The 22006-nt window shown below is 49.0% G+C and overlaps 1 protein-coding gene across 1 annotated transcript in view; it reads right to left on the bottom strand.

Moving 5' to 3' along the window:
• Positions 1-5253, bottom strand: part of HSPA12B (heat shock protein family A (Hsp70) member 12B) — a 51223-nt gene extending 45970 nt beyond the window's left edge. Inside the window, exon 1 of the mRNA XM_081020804.1 lies at positions 5041-5253. Coding sequence (XP_080876930.1) covers positions 5041-5168 — 128 coding nt within the window. The 5' untranslated portion in view covers positions 5169-5253. The remainder of the gene's footprint in view (positions 1-5040) is intronic.
• Positions 5254-22006: the final 16753 nt, after the last annotated feature.

Consider the following 22006-nt stretch of genomic DNA (forward strand, 5'->3'; position numbering starts at 1 on the left):
TGTGTGTTACTACATATCAGGTGGCAGAGCTGGGGGAGAAGAAACTTTGGGAACCTGGTTTTCCTTTTACAAAGCATCCTCAGGTGCTCGTCTTTTTAACTTCTGCAGAACTAGTCATCCAATAAGAGATCACTAAAAAAAGGAGGGCCGTCAGGATGACAGACAGAGATATTATTACAAAAGGTATAGGCAGGTGTGGCCCTCAAACCACTTATGAGTGCCAGAGCATGGGTTATAAGAAGAAAAGGGCCCCTGAGCATATACAGAGTGCCTTTTCTTCAACAAGAATTACCCTGACTCAGTTGGATTCATAGGCACGGAAGGAGCTTTGCGTCTCAAGTAGAACTGGCACCTTTCATTTTAGGAATTGCTGGAGATCCTTCTCTGGGCTTACAGAATCATAGAATTGTAGTGTTGGAATGGGGACCCCAAGGATCATCAAGTCCAACCCCTTGTGATGCAGGAATAATTTAAGGTATGCGGTCTACGCACCAGTCCCAACACAGTATTTGGGTTTAAGTATTTCTAAAACATGGAGAGAACATCCGATCCAACGATTGCACCAATAATTCTCCCTCTCTCCTGCCTTGCATATGTTTGCTTCTCTGCCCTGACTTCTGGTAGTGAAAGTATTTTGTTTCCTATGATGTAAAAGGCAAAGCATACATAAGATTATAATTTCCATCTGTGGGATCAAAGGGCACTGCTACAGAAAGAACCACAAGCGTTTGATTGGCTGCAGTGGCGTTGTCCCCGCACGCACCTCCTCTTGCAAAGAGAGAGAGAGAGAGAGAAAATACAACTTTGAGCAGAAGCCAAGCGAGAGCAACCACCAAGATGCGATCATAATTTGCTTCCGAAGCAGTTTTCAGCGTGCAAAAAGGGCTCTGCAAAGCATTGTGCCTTTTCTCACAATCAGCCTTGAGAAACTGTTGGCTCACTCGGCCTGCTTTCTGGATAAAGAAGCACTGAAAGCATTTGTTGTCTACAGCAGACTAGTCAAGAGGGAGGGTCTGGTGGCACATTTTTTGGCAACAAATCAAGAGCCACTAAGTTCAGGAAACCTTCTGGATTTTTGCCCATTGAGACATGGTCACCAAAGTGGACAGCCAGTTGGTTCCTTCTGAGGGACTGAGGGGAGGCAGGTGGAGAGAAACATTGCGAATTCTTAGAACAGGGGACCCTCCCTTTGTTAGATTCCGGAATAAACACTTCTGCAGAGCAGGAATTCAAGAGCATTTCTTTCCAACTTTACTAATGGTTAAAGCCTGTGAGCCCATTGTGAAAACGAACAAAAAACGAACCCAGGGCAGTTTGCAGAATCAGCCCAAGCCTCTCCCAACTTGATGCCTTGGACTACAATTTTCATTAGACCCAGCCAACGCAGCCTCATGGGAGTTGTAGTCCTAAATATCTGGAGAGTGCTAGGTTGGAGAACCCTAGTTTAAGCTGAAATTAAGGGCTTATCCATACTGTTGTTTAAGGTGGGTCAGAACATAAGAAGAGCTGGCTGCTGGATCAGGCCAATGGCCCATCTAGTCCAGCATCCTCTTTTCACAGTGGACAGCCAGATAACCGTGGGAAACCTGCAAACAGGATCTCTCTTCCACTATTTGTCACCACAATCTTAAGTGCTAATAGAAGCTTAGAGATTTGCAGTTCATGGTCTTGTTCCATCTTTTGGCTGTTGGGTTTATAGGAGGAAAGAGGAAGAAAAGAAAGGTCTGCACCTCCAGATATCCTCCTCATCAGGCTCTCCTTCCATCTTACTCTTCTTGCACAGTTCATGGGAAATTTATTTCGAAGAAGTACCACCTCCACGTTCCACGCTCAAAGTCCCTGAATGGTTAAAATGAGTTTGGCTTCTTATTTTCTCATCTTGGGACAAGTTTAGGTAAGGAGATCAAGAGCCCAGAAAGAAGTTTTTCTTTGACACTTTTGAGTCTAAACCAAGAAATTTTAGCAGCCCACGGAGACATGGACATTTGTCAGGGAGCACTGCACCATGGGATACGGAGTGTTTTCAATGCATTTTCCAGGCTGTTACTCGTTTCACAACTATCTTCCCTGTTAAACACGTGTGTCTTCTTGAAAAGGTGAGTGAGGAGAAATATACCCTTCCCAAACCCTGATTCTGAATATCATGGGATGGTTAAAGAAGGTGGGGAATTATACATTGGTCCCTGTTGTCTCAGGCCAATATACTTCCCTGTATACACTTATTTGCTTCTGAGAGCTGTTCCCACCTTTTACCTACTGGACTTCTCTTATACTCTTTTCCAAATGCAGGGATGAGACTCAGAAATTTTGGGAATCATAATCAACAAAAAAGCCCCACCCTGACCCCTCTCACATGCTCCTAAGTTCACCTGTTCCAAGAGGACCTGTAGACCTCAGCCAATACCCAGGCAACCCTTAACTATTTTCCAGATGGGAACTTAAACTGTTCTAGGCCCATGTTTCTGCAAGGGTCCTCTGCCTATTATTATTATTATTATTATTATTATTATTATTATTATTCCCCATCCATCTGACTGGGCTGCCTTCAGATGTCTTCTAAAAGCTGTATAGTTACTCATCTCCTTGACATTGGTGGGAGCCACCACTGAGAAGGCCTTCTGCCTGGTTCCCTTTCCAGTTGCTGACCAGGAAAAGCTTTTACCCAGTACTGAGAAGTTGTGATTCGAAGAAACTTTCATGCCACTGTTATAGAGCAGGTCCAAGGTTTTCTTCAATATTTTGTAGCTAAGCAAACCTGGAAACTCCAGATGTTTCAGATCTCTACTTCTGGAATTGAGACTGAGGGCTCAGACCTCAAGAGAGCCAGTGTGGTGTATTTATTCTTTATTCCTTATTTAATGTATTTTTTTAAAAAAATAATAATCTCAAGTGGTTTACATAAAACAAAGAAGCAGATAACAATAAAATGTAGTGGCTAGAGGGCTGGACTCGGGACTTGAAAAGGTCCGGGTTCAAATCCCTCTTCTGCTGTGAAACTCACAGGATGACCCTGGGCCTTATTACCTCACATTGTTGCTAAGGGTATAAAATGCAGAGCTGGGGAGCTGCGTTCAGCATCTTGAACCCCTTGGAGGAAAGAAAGAGAGATAGAGCGTTGAACTAAGGGGTTGGGAGGCCTGGTTTCAAATCCTGAATACTTATGGGATTGCCTTACCCCAAATAGGTCCACTCAATACAGCCTGGGTAGCTCAGTTGGATAGAGAGTGGTGCTGATAACACCAAGATTGCAGGTTTGAGCCCCATATGAGACAGATGCACAGTCCTGCGATGCTGAATATTTCTGCACTGGGCAGGCTGGACTAGATGATCCTCAGGGTCCCTTCCAACTTGACAATTCTATTATTCTGTGACATCTCTGAACTGTGGAACCGGCCCTGCGACAGAAGCCACGTCACACTCACCCACACTTGTAAGAAATCAATATGTTAGCGAGGCAGCACCTACGTACACTTTGGAACTCACGGCCTGTTGACGCCAGGCAGGTGCCTTTACTGTACTCTTTAATAATAATAATAATAATAATAATAATAATAATAATAATAATATATTTATACCCCGCCCATCTAGCTGGGTCCCCCCAGCCACTCTAGGCATCTGCTTAAAACATTTTTGTTTAGGCAAGCCTCCCCAGACATGAACAACTTAACGGCCTCGGCCCGGTATACCTGAAGGAGCGTCTCCACCCCCATTGTTCTGCCCGGACACTGAGGTCCAGCGCCAAGGGCCTTCTGGTGGTTCCCTCACTGTGAGAAGCCAAGTTACAGGGAACCAAGCAGAGGGCCTTCTCGGTGGTGGCGCCCGCCCTGTGGAACGCCCTCCCACCAGATGTCAAAGAGAACAACAACTACCAGACTTTTAGAAGACATCTGAAAGCAGCCCTGTTTAGGGAAGCTTTTAATGTTTGATGTATTACTATATTTTAATATTTTGTTGGAAGCCGCCCAGAGTGGCTGGGGAAGTCCAGCCAGATGGGCGGGGTATAAATAATCAATTATTATTATTATTATTATTGTACCCTTCTGGTGGTTCCCTCACTGTGAGAAGCCAAGTTACAGGGAACCAGACAGAGGGCCTTCTTGGTGGTGGCACCAGCCCTGAGGAACAGCCTCCCACCAGATGTCAAAGAGAACAACGACCAGACTTTTAGAAGATATCTGAAGGCAGCCCTCTTTAGGGAAGCTTTTAATGTTTAATAGACTATTGTACAGTATTTTAATATTTTGTTGGAAGCCGCCCAGAGTGGCTGGGGAAACCCAGCCAGATGGGTGGGGCATAAATAATAAAATAATTATAACAACAACAACAACAACAACAACAACAACAACAACAACATGCATTTTATCCTGTTTTAGCTACTGTTTAAACATCTTTTAGATGTTTCCAAATCCTGTTCCAAATTCACTGTTTTTATTGGCAATTTCAAATATTTTACTTAAAAAAAACCAAAATAGGTTTGGCGGCTGGTGGTTGTTCTTACAATCAAGTGGGGTATAAACTTTGTTAAACAGATTTTTTTTTTTTAAATGCACCTGATAATCCATACCTAAGTAAAAGAAGACCTGCAGTCTTAACCCAAGCTAGTCCCCCAGCCCTCCCACATTGCTTGGGGTGGTTTTTGCAGTCTTGGGTAACCTACAACCTACCCGTATCTCCGTTTATCTTCACAACAACCTTACAAGGTGGTCTCTCGCCCAGAAAGTCTGGCTCAGAGGCCAGGAGCCAGCCAGCCAGCAAGCAAGCAAGCTTCTGGGTTGCGTGAGCAGGGCTAAAACCCAACTCCTTTTCCTCCCCGACTCCAAGGCCACCCCACCACCCACCCCACCCTCTCCTCCCCTGGCATGAAGGGCTATTAGAGATGCCACCTAATCTCCAACCTCCTTCCACCCTGCATCCTTCGTTTGCCACAAGCCGCCACCCCCAACCCCAACCTTGGCATTGCCCATGGCTTTCTAGAACTGCCTGTCTCCTTCTTCCAAAACTCTTCTCGCCTGAAAGGATTTGCCGAGAAGAGAGGCTCACCTCTTCTTCACGGGCGGTGCCAGCAAACCGCAGATGGCGCGGCCGGGACAAAGCCCCCCAAGTCCAGCTGACCTTCCTGCTTCCCCTGAGGCCACCTCTTCTTCTGGACCTCGCAAGCTGAAGACCATGCCCAGAGAGAGTCCTTTGGTCCGCTTGGTCCTCAGTCTCTCTCTGCCTCTCCTCCCGATTTCCTCCAGGCCTCCCTCTCCTCCCCACCCCCTTATCCTGGCCCAGCCCAGACCTGGCTCTTGTTCAAATTGCAAGCCCAGCTGCAGATGTGCTGCATGGGACGGTAGGGTGGGAGGAAGAAGGGGGGGCCAGGCTCAGCCTACCCCACCCCTGCGGGACAGAGACCCCCAACACCTCCCTCCTCCTCTCTCCTTTGCCTGGGCAGCGCGGGAGCCCTTGCCGAAACATACCACCCCCTTCCAAATGTAGGGAGGCTCCCCCCCCCCCGATTCCTTTGCAGGAATGTGCAAGATGTGGAGGGCAGACACAACATGTGGGGAGGGGGGGAGGGCGGGGAGGAAAGACCCTCCCCTTCCCCAGCGCAGATTCTTTGAGAGAGAGAGGCCTGGGGTGGAGAATTGCAGGAGGCCAAGGAAAATAGAGAGAGGAAAGAGGGGAAAGGTTAACTGCGTCTCATATCTAGCCCGCCTTTCAAGATCTGCTTTCTTTTCCTTTTTTTTTTTTTTTGAGGGGGGGTTTGCAAACGTGCATAGGAAGCAACAGATGAGACCGCAGAGAGCATCTTCTGCATCACCTAGCCAGAGACTTATCACCTAGCCCATGGGCTATGGAGGGTTACTAAGCACAATGGCTAGTCGGAGGCAGGAACACTTTTGAATCCCAGTTGCTGGAAATTGCAGGAGCGGAGAGGGTAATAATAATAATAATAATAATAATAATTTATTATTTATACCCCACCCATCTGGCTGGGTTTCCCCAGCTACTCTGGGCAGCACCCAATAGAATATTAAAGGTAAAGGTAAAGGGACCCCTGACCATTAGGTCCAGTCGTGACCGACTCTGGGGTTGCGGCGCTCATCTCGTTTACTGGCCAAGGGAGCCAGCGCCAGCTTTTGGGTCATGTGGCCAGCATGACTAAGCCACTTCTGGCGAACCAGAGCAGCATTTACCTTCCCACTGGAGCGGTACCTATTCATCTACTTGCCCTTTGACGTGCTTTCGAACTGCTAGGTTGGCAGGAGCAGGGACTGAGAAACAGGAGCTCACACCGTCGCAGGGATTCGAACCGCCGACCTTCTGATCGGCAAGCCCTAGGCTCTGTGGTTTAATCCACAGCGCTACCCGCGTCCCAATAGAATATTAAAAACATGATAAAACATCAAACATTAAAAAAACTTCCCTAAACAGGGCTGCCTTCAGATGTCTTCTGAAAATCAGATTGTTTATTTCCTTGACATCTGATGGGAGGGTGTTCCACAGGGCAGGCGCCACCACCAATAAGGCCCTCTGCCTGGTTCCCTGTAACCTCACTTCTTGCAGTGAGGGAACTGCCAGAAGCTGGACCTCAGTGTCCGGGCTGGACAATGGGGATGGAGACGCTCTTTCAGGTATACTGGACCGATGGCTTTAGCAGAGGATTGGATAAATCAGTGGAGGCTTTTGATGGCTACTAGCCAGGATGCCACTGTCAGAAGCAGTTTGCTGGAACCCACAGAAGGGGAGAGTTGCTGCAGAACTCAGGTTCTGCTTACAGGCTGTCCATCGGGGCATCTGATTGGCCCCTGTGAGACCAGGATGCCGGACCAGATGGGGAGCCCCCTTTGGCCTGATCCTGCAAGCTTCTTCTTCTGTTCTTACAGGGCTGAAACAAAATAGTTGAAGAGAAGCATTGTTTGCCCCATGGTGTGTATATGAACTCCTATGTTTTGTTCCATTGTCACATCTGGCCAAACAGATTTGGCAGACATTCAGAACAAGGCTGGAACTTATAGTACCTGTTTACCAAAGGTGAAAGTGAGATCACTGTGTTAAGGATGGGCAAATCTGTCAAGTTTTTTCTCTCTCAGTTCATAGTTTTCTCAGTTCTCCACATGTGCATTTTTTTAAAAAGTCTGTGTGAGAATTCTGAATTTTTGGATGCTGTTTTAACTAATATACATGCATTTTACAAGCACTGTCCCACAATGGAATGCATTTCTGTCTGTTATTTTCACTCATATTGGCATTATCTATGCACACCCCTTAATACATCTGCGTTTTTGTGCATTAGAGAACGGCATCACAAAATTCAGAAATGTGCGAATTTTGCAAGATAATTGTGTTTCAGTTCACGTCTTGATCTAAGATGTAAGAAGGAGGTAGTTTTTCATAAAAAATACAAACAAAGATCAGTTTGCTGCACTCTATGTGGGCCTGGTTTGGTGCAGAATGCTGCAGTCAGATTGCTGAGGGGAGCATCCGAACCGAGATCATGTGATAGCATTATGATAACAGTTACAGATAGGTAGCCGTGTTGGTCTGCCATAGTCAAAAGAAAAAAAATCCTTCCAGTAGCACCTTTAAGACCAACTAAGTTAGTTCTTGGTATGAGCTTTCGTGTGCAAGCACACTTCTTCAGATACACAGATACTTAGTTGGTCTTAAAGGTGCTACTGGAAGGATTTTTTTTCTTTTCATTATGATAACAGTTGCGTTGGCTGCCCACTTACGACCAATCCAGGTTGAAGCTCCTGTTTGACCGTGGAATGAATGACCTTCGAACGTGGTGGGACCCCCTCCCCCATTCACTGGAAGTCCTCTGGTTCTATGATTCTAGGACAGATTCTAGTGGCATGCTTCCAAGAGAGCAAAACGTTGAGGTCATCATGTCACGAAAGACTCAACAGATTGGGAGAGCGTTTCATCAGGGCTTCCAAGAAAGCCACTTCTGCCCTGCAGAGGAGGTGGGATTGCAGGCATCACGGCCCCAGCCCCCGCGCAATTGGGGGAATCCCTGGCCGCGTCACACCCTGGCCAGCCAATCGTCTGGCTTTGGGGGCATGGCCTGCCCAACTTAAACGCAGGCGTGGCCAGGGATCTCCCTCTTTTGCTGCCTACCAGCTGTTCCTGTTTCCCACCCTCCCGCCCTATAAGGTTTTCATTCCTTGACCTTGCTATGGACCTCAGTTGGTCGCCGTTGAGGGGCCTGGTAGGAATTTTTCCACTTGGCAAATTGGCACCACCACTTGGTTTTCTCCTACCTCGTAGCAAATCGTCACAACTTTCTGAGTATTGGCGGTTAGGCATTGGTATTGCTCTGTAGATGGAAGAGGGGAGGTAGCTCCATCACCTGCCCCGCATATTGAAGGGTAGTCCGGTAAAGGATTCCGGGGGCGTGGCCCTGACCAAAGCCTATGGAGGTGAGGGCCTAAGGCACACCCCATATCAGTGACCCCGGGGGAGTTCCTAGTTGATGTGCATCAGCAGGACTCCCCCTACTGGTGGTTAACCCTTCCCGGTCTTCAAGCAGATGGGCTGAAGTCGGATATAGTCGATTAGGACCAATGCCTAAGCCAATACCGCTCATCACCTGTAACCAATAAAGTTGTGGCCTTATTTAGCCCATTAACCTTAATAATTGTGTCATGTGTCTTTATTTCCACTGGGGGGGGCCAGGAACCCACCACGCAAGCACCACCCAATGGAGACGGCCGGCCTCACACCCTCGAGGTCCTTCCTGACTCGTTCCGAGTTACGTTCTAGATCCTGACATTCCCGCAGGGTCAGGCCTCCACTGGCACGCCTGAATTCCCAGGGTGGTGGCTGCCCTCCGGGACACTGCTTATCACTCACCTCACTGCCCCGCCTCGTCCAGGGGCATGTTTTTGTCTGAAAATGTCCGTGGCTATTTGTTGTTAAAAAGAGAGAGAGCGAGAGCCAAATCGTGGACTGCAGACCGAACACACCCTGCTTGGGAAGGGCTGGTTTGCTTCCTGCTGCACAATAGAGGCCGTGTTACTAAATCCCCTCTGAAAGGTCTTTTGCCAGGTCCTAGAATAAATAACCCAAGTGGGACAAGGTCATTGTAAAGACCGACTTGTGGGTGTGGCCTTTGGGCGGCCTCCCCTAGGTGTCCCGTGACTCAGGAATGCTCCCTTGGAGGAGAACATGCACTCAGACAGAACCCTTTGCAGTGTGGTGCCTGGGACTCGGGCTTGGACTCGGAACCAGAGGAGTCTCAATCCGCACCGGATCCTTTGCCCCAGGCATCATCTGAACCAAGTCTGGGTCCTGATCCCGAAGAGCCCCAGTCTGCACAGGTTCCCCTGCAACAAACACTAGCTGGGCCGAGTCAGGGGCCTGATCCTGCCCTGGCTCCAAATGCGGGGATGACCTCGTTGCCTCCAGCTGGGCCATCACTTACAGCTGCTCCACTACCAGTTGGGTCAGGGGAGGCTGAGGCGGCCCCAGGGTCTAGTAACCCACTGATGTCTCCCGAGCTGCAGAGACTAAGGTCTGAGAGGAGGAGAGACCAGAGTACTTGCAGGAGGAGTGCTCACCTTCGGGCAAAACAGGGAGGTGAGTTGCCAGGGGATCAGGACTGGCCGCTACCCCAACAAAGATAAAAGGCTGTCGGACTCTGCCCCAGGTTGCGGGAGCAACATTGCTGTTTGCTAGACCCTGTGCCTGACCTAGCCTGGTTTCCTGCCTTGTGTCCTTCCTTGGCCCAGTCGGACTGACTCCTAGCGGAACCTCCAGATTCTGGGCTGGTCCTGGACCGCATTTCACAGGTTATCCCCGGGCCCAGCACATGCAGAAGCTCAGGGAGGAATAGAAGCATTAATTTGGTATCATTCACCCTCTTCAAGAAACTGTGGGGCAGAGCTGGATTACCCCACAGGCAGACTAAGCCTGTGGCTTGATTCTACAAAAGGCTACATGGGGAGACACAAAGCCTCAAACTCTGGGGTGGGGCAGGGGTCCTACCAGGCAAATGGCAGCCCAGATATGCAAGGGGTTGGACTAGATGACCCTTGTGGTCCCTTCCAACCCTAAAATCCTGTACTCTGCCAGAGAAAAGCATGCCCACTCTAGGTAGAGATTTCCAGGTGATGCAGACTGCCGTGTCCTGAACGAGGCTGCCAACTCCTCTGCAGGGCTTATTGGCTGCTGAGTACGAATCAGGCTAATCAGTAAATCCTTATTAGCGTTGATTTGTGCTTTAATTGCACATAAAATGCCCAGGCACTCCCTGCTCCCCCGTCTCTTCCTCTCAGTCTCTCTCTTGCCTGTTATGTCTTTGTCTTCTCCTTGTCTCCCTTCTGAGCACAGTAACAGGCCTGGGATTATTGCAATCTACGCGACGCCAAAAAGCTTTTAGCCGGCCCTGTCTCCTTGCCATCTTGGTGTTATGCTTTAATAGCTCCTTAATGTTTTGACTGAGCGGTTTAATTCCAAGGCTCCCTGTTCCAGCCGCGCTGAGAGGGAGGTTAACATGTCTTCCCATTTGCCTGATGTGATTTCCCTTGGCAGCAAGAGGTGTGACGCCGTGTACCGCTGAGGAGGCAGCTTTCGGGTACATCCTAGCAATTGGCTTGAACAGCAGATTGGTGCTGGGGTGCAGGGAGATTTCTCAATGCGTTTCAATAAACTGAGAATATTGTCCCTTGGTGGAGGATAGAGAAGGGTACAAATGGTTCGTGCAGCCGCCTTTGGAACTGTGTCCAGTTCTGGTTGCCTCACCTCAAAAAGGATATTGTAGAGTTGGAAAAGTTTCCAAAAAGTGCAGCTCAAATGATCAAGGTGATGGAAAGATGCCCATATGGAAAAAAAGAGTGCAGCATTTGGGACTTTTTAGCTTAGAGAAAAGGCAACTTGATAGAAATTTATAGAATTATGAGTGGCTTGGAGATAGTGGATAGAGAAACTTTTATTTTTTTGCTCTCTCGTAGGACCAGAACTTGTGGACATCCGAAGCTGAATGTTGGAAGGTTCAGGCCAGGAAAAAGAAAGCCCTCCTTCACACAATGCAGTGTTAACCTATGGAACTCACTTCCACTGGATCTTCAGGAGGGGACTGTGGCCACCTGTAGTTCTGCTGAGCCAGTGTGGTGTAGTGGTTAAGAGTGGTGGACTTGTAATCTGGTGAACCAGGTTCGCTTCCCCGCTCCTCCACATGCAGCTGCTGGGTGACCTTGGGCCAGTCACACTTCTCTGAAGTCCCTCAGCCCCACTCACCTCACAGAGTGTTTGTGGTGGGGGAGGAAGGGAAAGGAGAATGTTAGCCGCCTTGAGACTCCTTCAGGTAGTGATAAAGCGGGATATCAAATCCAAACTCTTCTTCTCTTCTTCTTCTGTGGTTTACCACATGGGGCAGCTGCACCCCAATCAAGCAATCCTTGACAGATGCGTACAGCCAGGCAAGGAGGAATCCTGGGCCAGCAGGAATGCAAAGCAAAGGACCAGCTGGCCTGTAAGCCTTTATCCCATCAGGGCCCAATCAAAAGAAGCCTGGGTGGGGCTGAAAAAGCAATCCTGCTAACAAACAGAGCCCTCTAGTGGTAATGGCCGGAAACCCTCCCTGACACCCCTTAGATAAGCACCTGGTTCTTAGAGACAAATTGGGGGATATCAGTGCTCAGTTCTATGACCCAAGACCTCAAGTCCCCAAGATGGCAGACACCTGGAAACCTGTGTCCAGTTCTGGGCCCCACAATTTATGAAGGGTGTTGACAAGCTAGAATGTGTGCAGAGGAGGGCAACCAAGAGGATCAAGGGTCTGGAAACCAAGCCTGATGAGGAACGGTTGAAGGAGCTGAGTGTGTTTAGTGTGGAAAAGAGGAGACTGAGAGGAGATATGATTTGTTGTTGTTGTTTAGTCATTAGTCGTGTCCGCCTCTTCGTGACCCCCTGGACCACAGTATGCCAGGCCCTCCTGTCTTCCACTGCCTCCCGCAGTTTGGTCAAACTCATGCTGGTAGCTTCAAGAACACAGTCCAACCATCTCGTCCTCTGTCACCCCCTTCTCCTTGTGCCCTCCATCTTTCCCAACACCAGGGTCTTTTCCAGGGAGTCTACTCTTCTCATGAGGTGGCCAAAGTCTTGGAGCCTCAGCTTCAGGATCCGTCCTTCCAGTGAGCACTCAGGGCTGATTTCCTTCAGAATGGAGAGGTTTGATCTTCTTGCAGTCCATGGGACTCTCAAGAGTCTCCTCCAGCACCAGAATTCAAAAGCATCCATTCTTCGGCGATCAGCCTTCTTTATGATCCAGCTCTCACTTCCATACATCACTACTGGGAAAACCATAGCTTTAACTATACGGACCTTTGTCAGAGATGATAGCCCTCGTCAAATATATTAAGGGCTGTCACATGGAAGAGGGAAAAGCTTCTTTTCTGCTGGTCTGGAGGGTAGGACTCGAACCAATGGCTTCAAGTGACAAGGAAGGAGATTCTGACTAAATACAGTCGTACCTTGGTTTTCAAACAGCTTAGTTCTTGAACGTTTTGGTTCCTGAACACTGCAAACCCAGAAGTGACCATTCCGGTTTATGAACTGTTTTTGGAAGCCAAATGTCCGACGGGGCTTCTGCAGCTTCTGATTGGTTGCAGGAGCTTCCTGCAGCCAATCAGAGGCCGCGCTTGGTTTCCAAATGTTTTGGAAGTCAAACGGACTTCCGGAACGGATTCTGTTTGACTTCCAAATTACGACTGTATCAGGAAGAACTTTCTGACAGTAAGAGCTGTTTCACAGTGGAACAGTCTCCCTCAGGAGGTTTTTAAGCACCGGTTGGACGGCCACCTGTCATGGATGCTTTAGTTTAGACTTCTGCCTGGCAGGGGGTTGGACACGATGACCTCTGAGTTCCCTTCCAACTTTACAGTTCTATGATTCGGTACCTAGAGCAGGAAGGCCAAGTGGCAAGACCTCTTCTGCTCACTATCCTGGCAACCATTGCCCAGAGCCCCGTGTGACCCTCATGGAAACACAGGACCTGGGCAAGAGGGGGGTGGGGTCTTTGCAGGAGAACTTACTGCTGGGGTGCACCCCGTGGGTCAGATCTGCACCTGCCACCACCAGAGGCACTGAAACCCGCCATCTGAAGTTGCCGCTTCGCCTTACCTTACAGCGGGGGAGCTGCCCGCATCTGCTGGCACTCGTCGTAGGAGATCGTTCCTGACGTGGCTGCCCTAATCTTGCTCTTAAACACTGTGTTCACATTAGACAGGGACATTATATCCCTCCCACCTTCCCTCTTGGCGTGTCCCTCCACGGCCCGGAGAAACGGAGACGGCAAAATGCCAGGGAGTCGGGGGCTTGAGCAGCGATGGCACCTTGTGTCTTTGTCACAAAGATTTAGGCTCCTGAGCCTTGAAGGACAAGAAGATGCCATGCTCCCTTTGCTGGATAAATGGATACAGTGTCTTGCTATTAAGGCATGTCTTGTTCTATCAAGGCTCCCTTACCGTATCGCTCACTTTCGCTGCTCTTTTGTTTCCAGATCTCTCTCCTTTCACTCTCGCCCCAAGCCATTAGCGACTGATGGAAAAGTGCGAGAAGGGGGCAGACTTTGCTAGAAAGTTTGGTGCTGACCTGCTAATAAACTGGGTTCGGTCACAGAATCACGGGGCTGGATCAGGCCCCAAGGGGATCTGTCTTTGTCTGTTTATCCTAAGGGACTGTTAGCATTTGTCAAAAAAGTGAGGAAGAGGAAATACATATGATACGATAATCTTTATTGTCATTTTCCCATACAGAACAACGAAATGTGTGTGTGTGTGTGTGTGTGTGTGTGTGTGAGAGAGAGAGAGAGAGAGAGAGAGAGAGAGAGAGAGAGAGCTATATCTTTATTGTTTTAAAATAGATACATTCATGCTAGGAAAACAAACAAATCAACCAACAAACATGCAATCAAATAATCAAACTATAAATTGACAAACAGACAATAGCAATATATGAAACAACACAATTCTTATAACTAGCATCATTTGTACTCCCAATGATGTGAACGATTGTAAAACTTATAAAACAAGAAATTAAAAATGATTTCCAATTAGTCTCGCTGTACTTTATCTGTTGATTATCTTATACCGCAATCCTTATAGACTATTTGTCATCTTAGGAAGAATATTGTTTGATCAGTTCAGCAACAAAACCTTCTATTGGGTAAAGGTAAAAGGTAAAGGACCCCTGGGTGGTTAAGTCCTGTCAAAGGCAACTATGGGGTTGCAGTCACAGATAGGTAGCCATGTTGGTCTGCCGTAGTCGAAACAAAATAAAAAAAATCATTCCAGTAGCACCTTAGAGACCAACTAAGTTTGGGGCTGTGGCACTCATCTTGCTTTCAGACCATGCCGGCGTTTGCCCACAGACAGCTTTCCGGATCATGTAGCCAGCAGGACTAAACCACTTCTGGCGCAATGGGTCACCATGACGAGTACCAGAGTGCACGGAAATGCCGTTTACCTTCCTGCCGCAGTGGTACCTATTTATCTACCTGCACTGGCATGCTTTCGAACTGCTAGGTTGGCAGGAGCTGGGACAGAGCAACAGGAGCTCACCCCGTCGCGGGGATTCGAACCGCCGACCTTCCGATCGGCAAACCCTAGGCTCAGTGGTTTAGACCACAGCGCCACCCGCTCCCTAATTATGTTCCAACCCTCCCTGGGGGGCAGGACCCCAAACACTGGAAGGAACTCAGGGCATCAGAGGATTGGAACCCAGAGAAAAGGTGGGAGTAAAAAGAAATGCACAAAACAAACAAATCTTAAATCCTCTTCGTGTTATTCTGGGGCCTCATGGTGGCAGCGGGGTGTTGGTGACAACTACTAGGGAAAGGAGTACGACAAGGCTGCATATTCTCTCCCTGCTTATTTAACTTATATGCAGAATTCATCATGTGAAAGGCTGGGCTGGATGAATCCCAAGCCGGAATTAAGATTGCCGGAAGAAATATCAACAACCTCAGATATGCAGATGACACAACCTTGATGGCAGAAAGTGAGGAGGAATTAAAGAACCTTTTATTGAGGGTGAAAGAGGAGAGTGCTAAATATGGTCCGAAGCTCAACATCAAAAAGACTAAGATCATGGCCACTGGGCCCATCACCTCCTGGCAAATAGAACGGGAAGAAATGGAGGCAGTGAGAGATTTTACTTTCTTGGGCTCCATGATCACTGCAGATGGTGACAGCAGTCACGAAATTAAAAGACGCCTGCTCCTTGGGAGAAAAGCAATGACAAACCTAGACAGCATCTTAAAAAGCAGAGACATCACCTTGCCAACAAAGGTCCGTATAGTTAAAGCTATGGTTTTCCCAGTAGTGATGTATGGAAGTGAGAGCTGGATCATAAAGAAGGCTGATCGCCGAAGAATGGATGCTTTGGAATTGTGGTGCTGGAGGAGACTCTTGAGAGTCCCATGGACTGCAAGAAGATCCAACCTCTCCATTCTGAAGGAAATCAGCCCTGAGTGCTCACTGGAAGGACAGATCCTGAAGCTGAGGCTCCAAGACTTTGGCCACCTCATGAGAAGAGAAGACTCCCTGGAAAAGACCCTGATGTTGGGAAAGATGGAGGGCACAAGGAGAAGGGGACCACAGAGGAGGAGATGGTTGGACAGTGTTCTTGAAGCTACCAGCATGAGTTTGACCAAACTGTGGGAGGCAGTGGAAGACAGGAGGGCCTGGCGTGCTCTGGTCCAGGGGGGTCACGAAGAGTCGGACATGACTAATTGACTAAACAACAACAACTAGGGAAAGGGTGGCATTTTTGCAAGATAGCCTTCGTTTTCCTAGGGAGTCAAAAAGAAGAAAGCCACCTCAGAAATTTTCTCAGAAAACCCTGCTTCCAAAACTTAAATCTTTTTGAGGGACAAGACCAGGGGTTGAGTTTGGGGACCCTTTGGAACTCAAGGCTGCCCATGGCTGCTGAGCTCTGTCTCACTCCATCTGCATAGACAGCACGGAGGATGCAGGAAGTCTTAGCTGGAAATGCTGTCTTTCCCCTGATTTTCCGAAAGCTGAGCGTTACACCTTGTTCCCATTTCCTAATGCATCTCATATTGTTAACTGTCATCTGTTCTGCCTCTAGATTTGAACCAACGAAGCCTGTGCACATTGCGATGTAAGGAACTGATATTACAGATAGGGATCTCAAATAAGAAGCGAAAGGAATTGCCAGGCGGGGGTGAGCCTTAACTTCCTAGGAGGACAGAAAAAGATCTGAGAGTAAAATCAAGATACTGGGTCCTGAGGAAGGGAAGGGGGGGGTCCTTTCTCAGGGTGAGACATTTTGGGAGAGGGGTCCTGAGTCCTCCATGACTTTTCCAAGATGACTGGACATCCATGTGGTGGAGTCTCCTTCTTTGGAGGTCTTTAAGCAGAGGCTTGGCAACCATATGTCAGGAGTGCTCTGATGGTGTTTCCTGCTTGGCAGGGGGTTGGACTCGATGGCCCTTGTGGTCTCTTCCAACTCTATGATTCTATGATTCTATGATCCTCTTTCTGAATGATCCAAGAGTCTGGAATGACTTGAAAAATCCAGAATTCTGTCCTCCTTTGCAAGGGCCCAACCCACATACTAATCTTGCCCCTGCCTAAAATTTGTTTATTGGTGTGTGCTTTTCTTTTTGTAAATTTACCAAAGAATAATAATAGTTTTTAAAAAGTCAGGATTACAGTGGGACCTCTGGTTATGAACTTAATTCGTTCCAGAGATCTGTTCTCAAGTCGAAACCATTCTTATCCTTTCACTAATGGCGCCTCCTGCTGTGCGTGTGCCTCTGGCGTGCGACGTCTGCTCGAATCCTGGGGCAAAGTTCGCAACCAGGAGCAACTACTTCCGGGTTAGCGGAGCTCGTAACCCAAAGCATGCGTAACCAGAAGCGTTTGTAACCAGAGGTGGCACTGTAAGGGGTTTTCTCAGGGCAGTGGAGGGTTATGTGTGCTGTGAGCCATTGGTGGGACTCAGCTCGCCCTTCATCTGATAGGAAATAATAATAATAATAATAATAATAATAATAATAATAATAATAATAATTTATACCTCGCCTATCTGGCTGGGTTTCCCCAGCCACTCTGGGTGGCTTCCAACAGAATATCAATAATAAAAAGTGACAACATCAGTCATAAAAATCTTCCCTGAACAGGGCTGCCTTCAGATGTCTTCTGAAAGTCAGAGAGTTGTTATTTCCTTGACATCTGATGGGAGGGCGTTCCACAGGGCGGGCGCCACCACCGAGAAGGCCCTCTGCTCTGCAGCTGGAGGGGAATGGGGGTGTTGAAGGGGATCAGTTGGAGGGAGGGAGAAAGGTCCCTACGGTCATACCTCATGCTGAATCCTTTTCAGGTCCCGTCTTTTCAAGTTGTGCCCCGCGGCAACCTGGAAGTACCGGAACGGTTACTTCTGGGTTTTGCCACTCATGCATGTGCAGAAGTGTTAAATCATGCCGCACGCGCAGACGCGGTGCTTCTGGATGTGAACGCTTTGAGTTGCGGATGTGCCTTTGGGATGGATTGCATCCCCAACTCGAGGTTCCACTGTACAGTGGTACCTCTGGTTGTGAACGGGATCCGTTCCGGAGGCCCGTTCGCAACATGAAAAGAATGTAACCCGCAGCGGCGCGTCTGCGCACGCACAGGTTGTGATTCGCCACTTCTGTGCATGCGCAAGATGTCATTTTGTGTGTCTGTGCATGCGCGAGAGGCACAACCCAGAAGTAACCCTTTCCAGTACTTCCAGGTCACGGCGGGACATAACCTGAAAGAACATAACATGAAGCGGACGTAACATGAGGTATGACTGTATTTTTATCTGAGGAATGTTGGAGGGTATGCCAGGGAATAAGAACAAGAACATAAGAAGGGTCTTGTTGGATCAGCATCCTGTTCTCACAGTGGCCAACCAGATGCCCATTATGGGAAACCTGAAGGCAGGATCCGAGCACCAGTGCTCTCCAGTGTGGCCAGTGTGTTGTAGTGGTTAAGAGCAGTGGACTCGTAATCTGGTGAACCGGGTTCGCGTCTCCGCTCCTCCACATGCAGCTGCTGGGTGACCTTGGGCTAGTCACACTTCTCTGAAGTCTCTCAGCCCCACTCACCTCACAGAGTGTTTGTTGTGGGGGAGGAAGGGAAAGGAGAATGTTAGCCACTTTGAGACTCCTTAAAGGGAGTGAAAGGCGGGATATCAAATCCAAACTCTTCTTCTTCTTCTTCTCCGCCCCGTGGCTTAAAGCAACTGGGATTCAGAAGCAGTGCTGCTGCCAAGACCCCTCTCCCCTTCCATGAATTTGTCTAATCCTCTTCTAAAGCCATCCAAGTTGGGTGGCCATCCCTGACTCTTGTGGGATGGAGAGCAGGAACACAGACCAGTTTAGCATTCCCAGCTCATGGGCGGCTGGCATCCTAACAGCCATGGTCTGCTCTGAAGAAGAACCCCAGCAACGAGTCCCCATTCCCACCGATCCGTAACTCCTTTAGAAAAATTCAGCTTTGGAATGACACATTCCCATACCCGGGCCCCATCCGAGGAGGAGGGGAGGCCGAGGGTGGCGGCAGAACACGGAGAGGAAAGTGGACTGTTTTGGGAAGCTTACAAGAAAAACCCTCCAGCTGTTCCGAGGTTTACGTCCATTTGATCTCGGAAAAGTCCTTTCGACCGACCAAACGGGGTGGGAGGGAGGGAGCCCCACGCATTGTTAGAAAGGAAGTCCTGCTACATGCCAAAGGCATTAAGGGGGCTTTTGGGGGGGGGGCTCCCTGCCAGAAGCGGAAGAAGAGGGAAACACTCTCCAGAAGAATCTCAGGGAACTTTCAAGAGTCAGGCAGCAGCAAGCAGCTTCTCTTTCTCTCTTTCCCGCTCTCTTCTCTTCTCTTCTCTTCTCTTCTCTTCTCTTCTCTGCTCTCATGGATTAAATTGGACCTCAACTATGTCTTGGCTTTTTCTACCTACAGGTTGTTAGGGTGCTAGATGAGGAGACCAGGGTCCCAATCCCCTAATCAGTCATGAAGCCTGCTTCGGGGCTCTCACAGTTTCTCAGCTTCATCTACATTGCAGGGTTATTGCGAGGACAAAGATGGAAAGGAGGAAAACCACTTAGAGCTCCGGGGGGGGGGGGAGAGACAGGATAAACATGTATCAATAAATGACAGTAAAATCCTCCACTTCCAGTTTTTGATTGGGTTCCTCATCCGTGGCCCTTGGGTGATTCTTGGGACCCCCTTAAATGGCTTGCACCAACATGTTGGACCCCCCCCCACCGCTATCATCTTCAAGCTCCTCCCCCCCCCATTTAGAAAAACCCACTCACATTATATTTGTGGAAAATATTGCAAGAAGAATCACCATAGAAATAATAAGTTAATAACAATAAAAAATTATTATTTATACCCCACCCATCTGGCTGGATTTCCCCAGCCACTCAGGGTGGCTCCCAACAGAATAATAATAATAATAATAATAATAATAAAGCGATAAAAAAATCAAACATTAAAAACTTCCCTAAACAGGGCTGCCTTCAGATGTCATCTGAAAGTCAGATAGTTGTTTATTTCCTTGACATCTGGTGGGAGGGCATTCCACAGGGCGGGCACGACCACCGAGAAGGCCCTCTGCCTGGTTCCCTGTAACCTCACTTCTTGCAGTGAGGGTACTGCCAGAAGGCCCTTGGAACTGGACCTCAGTGTTTGGGCAGAACGATGGGGGTGGAGACGCTCCTTCAGGTATACTGGGCCAAGGCTGTTTAGGGCTTTAAAGGTCAGCACCAACACTTTGAATCGTGCTCGGAAATGTACTGGAAGCCAATATGGTCTCGGCAGTCACTCCCAGTCACCAGTCTAGCTGCCGCATTCTGGATTAGTTGTAGTTTCTGGGTCACCTTCAAAGGTAGCCCCAGGTAGAGCGCATTGCAGTAGTCCAAGCGGGAGATAACTAGCGCATGCACCACTCCGGCGAGACAGTCTGCGGGCAGGGAGGGTCTCATCCTGTGTACCAGATGGAGCTGGTAAACAGCTGCCCTGGACACAGAATGGACCTGCGCCTCCATGGAGAGCTGTGAGTCCAGAATGACTCCCAGGCTGCGCACCTGGTCCTTCAGGGGCACAGGTACCCCATTCAGGACCAGGGAGTCCCCCACACCAGCCCACCCACTGTCCCCCAAGAACAGTACTTCTGTCTTGTCAGGATTCAACTTCAATCTGTTAGCCGCCATCCATCCTCCAACCGCCTCCAGACACTCACACAGGACCTTCACCGCCTTCACTGGTTCTGATTTGAAAGAGATGTAGAGCTGGGTATCATCCGCATATTGATGAACACCCAGCCAAACCCCCTGATGATCTCTCCCAGCGGCTTCATATCATGGAAACAAAATCTCTTTCTGCACTTTGCAGAATGCCCTATTCTGCCTTCCCCCAGGGCCCTTCCACAGGGCGCTGACCCCCCCCCACACACACACATTAAGGGGCCCGCAAGCTGTCTCTCTCTCTGAGTTGCAGGTGTGCCACCCCAGGTGGGAAATGGGGAGCCCCAGCTCTGCCCTCGACCTCCTTCTCGCCCTGGCATGCGCCCTCGCTCGTCCCAGCCCCCTCCCGGCTCCCGGGCAGGGGCTGGGGTGTGCAGAGGGCTCTCAGTGGTGGCAGGGGATGTCGGCCCCCTCAATATTGGGGGAGCTTGGCTCCCTGCCTCAAAATATAGAGGGGGCTGAAGCGCCTTGCGCCCCTATACCCGGCGCCCCTTGCCTTCCTTTCGCCCCTGTCTTTCCACGTCCTTAAAGCTGTTTCTATATTGTGAGGAGGGGGGAACTGAGGAGTGTGTCCCCGTCCTCCCCCACGCCTGTTCCTGTAGTAACAAGGTGCAGGTGGGCTCCACCGCGAAAGCTTTCAGCCTGGAAAATCTCAGCTGCAGACACATTAGCGGGCTTGACGCCGCTCAAGGGGGGGGGGGGGACACGGATCAAGTTTCCACATGTTTGGGCTGGGAGGAAGAGGCACGTTACAGGCGTGTTTTGTGTTCTACGGAAAGGGCTTTTAAAATATACGGTGGGCTTTTCTTCTGCAAAGCAGGAAAGGGGAGGAGGGGGGAGAAAGCGTGGAAGCTGCAAGATGCAGGGATGGCCTCCCTGAAACAAAGCCGTAGCTCTGAATTCTCAGGCTGGCTTTAAAACCCGAAACCCAGGCAGCAGATATTTCAGAGTACCAAAATCACCCCCTGCTAGATGCCTGGATGCCTGAAGCAAAGGACACTAGACAACAGAAGTTCACAAAATCATGCACGGCATGGATATATAGTCATAGAATCCTAGAACTGTAAAGCTGGAAGGGACCTTGAGGGTCATCCATTCCAACCCCCTGCAATGTAGGAACCACAGCTAATGCACCTCTGACTGACGGCCATCCAAACTCTGCTTTAAAACCTCCAACAGATCAAGGATAGAAAAAAGGCTATTCTTCCTCTCTCACCATGCCAGAACTCGCAGACATCCAGTGAAGCTGAACACTGAAAGTTTCAGGACAGGTAAAGAAATGACTTCTTCATGCAGTGCATAATTGAATTATGGAACTCACTCCCACTAGAGGCAGTCATGGCCACAGCCTTGAATGGCCTGGCCCATTTAGTCCAGCATCCTGTCTGCAGATGGTGAACAATCATGAACAGAAAAAGCTGTCCCCTGCCAAGTCAGATCTTTGGCCCATCCAGACCAATGCTGCATGCCTTGACTGGCAGCATCTTTCGAAGATCACAGACGGAGCCAGTTCTCAGCACTGGCACCAGTGTTCTTCTTTAGTGGGAGACACCAAGACCTGAACCCAGGACTTTCTGCTTTCAGAGAATTTTCTCTTCCCCTTCTTCCCCATGTGGTTTTAATAAATACTTGACATTTGTACAAATTTATTAGTTGCTAGCACTCCCTTTAATAGCGAGCACGGGTGGTGAGTTCCGATAGACACGGAGCCATAACAGGACCATTGATAAATGAGAGCGAGGGATTGGTGTGATTGGGGGATTCTACAGGTTTGCA

The sequence above is a fragment of the Podarcis pityusensis genome (genome assembly GCF_964106645.2).
Source record: "Podarcis pityusensis genome assembly, chromosome: 9".
NCBI classification, from domain to species: domain Eukaryota; kingdom Metazoa; phylum Chordata; class Lepidosauria; order Squamata; family Lacertidae; genus Podarcis; species Podarcis pityusensis.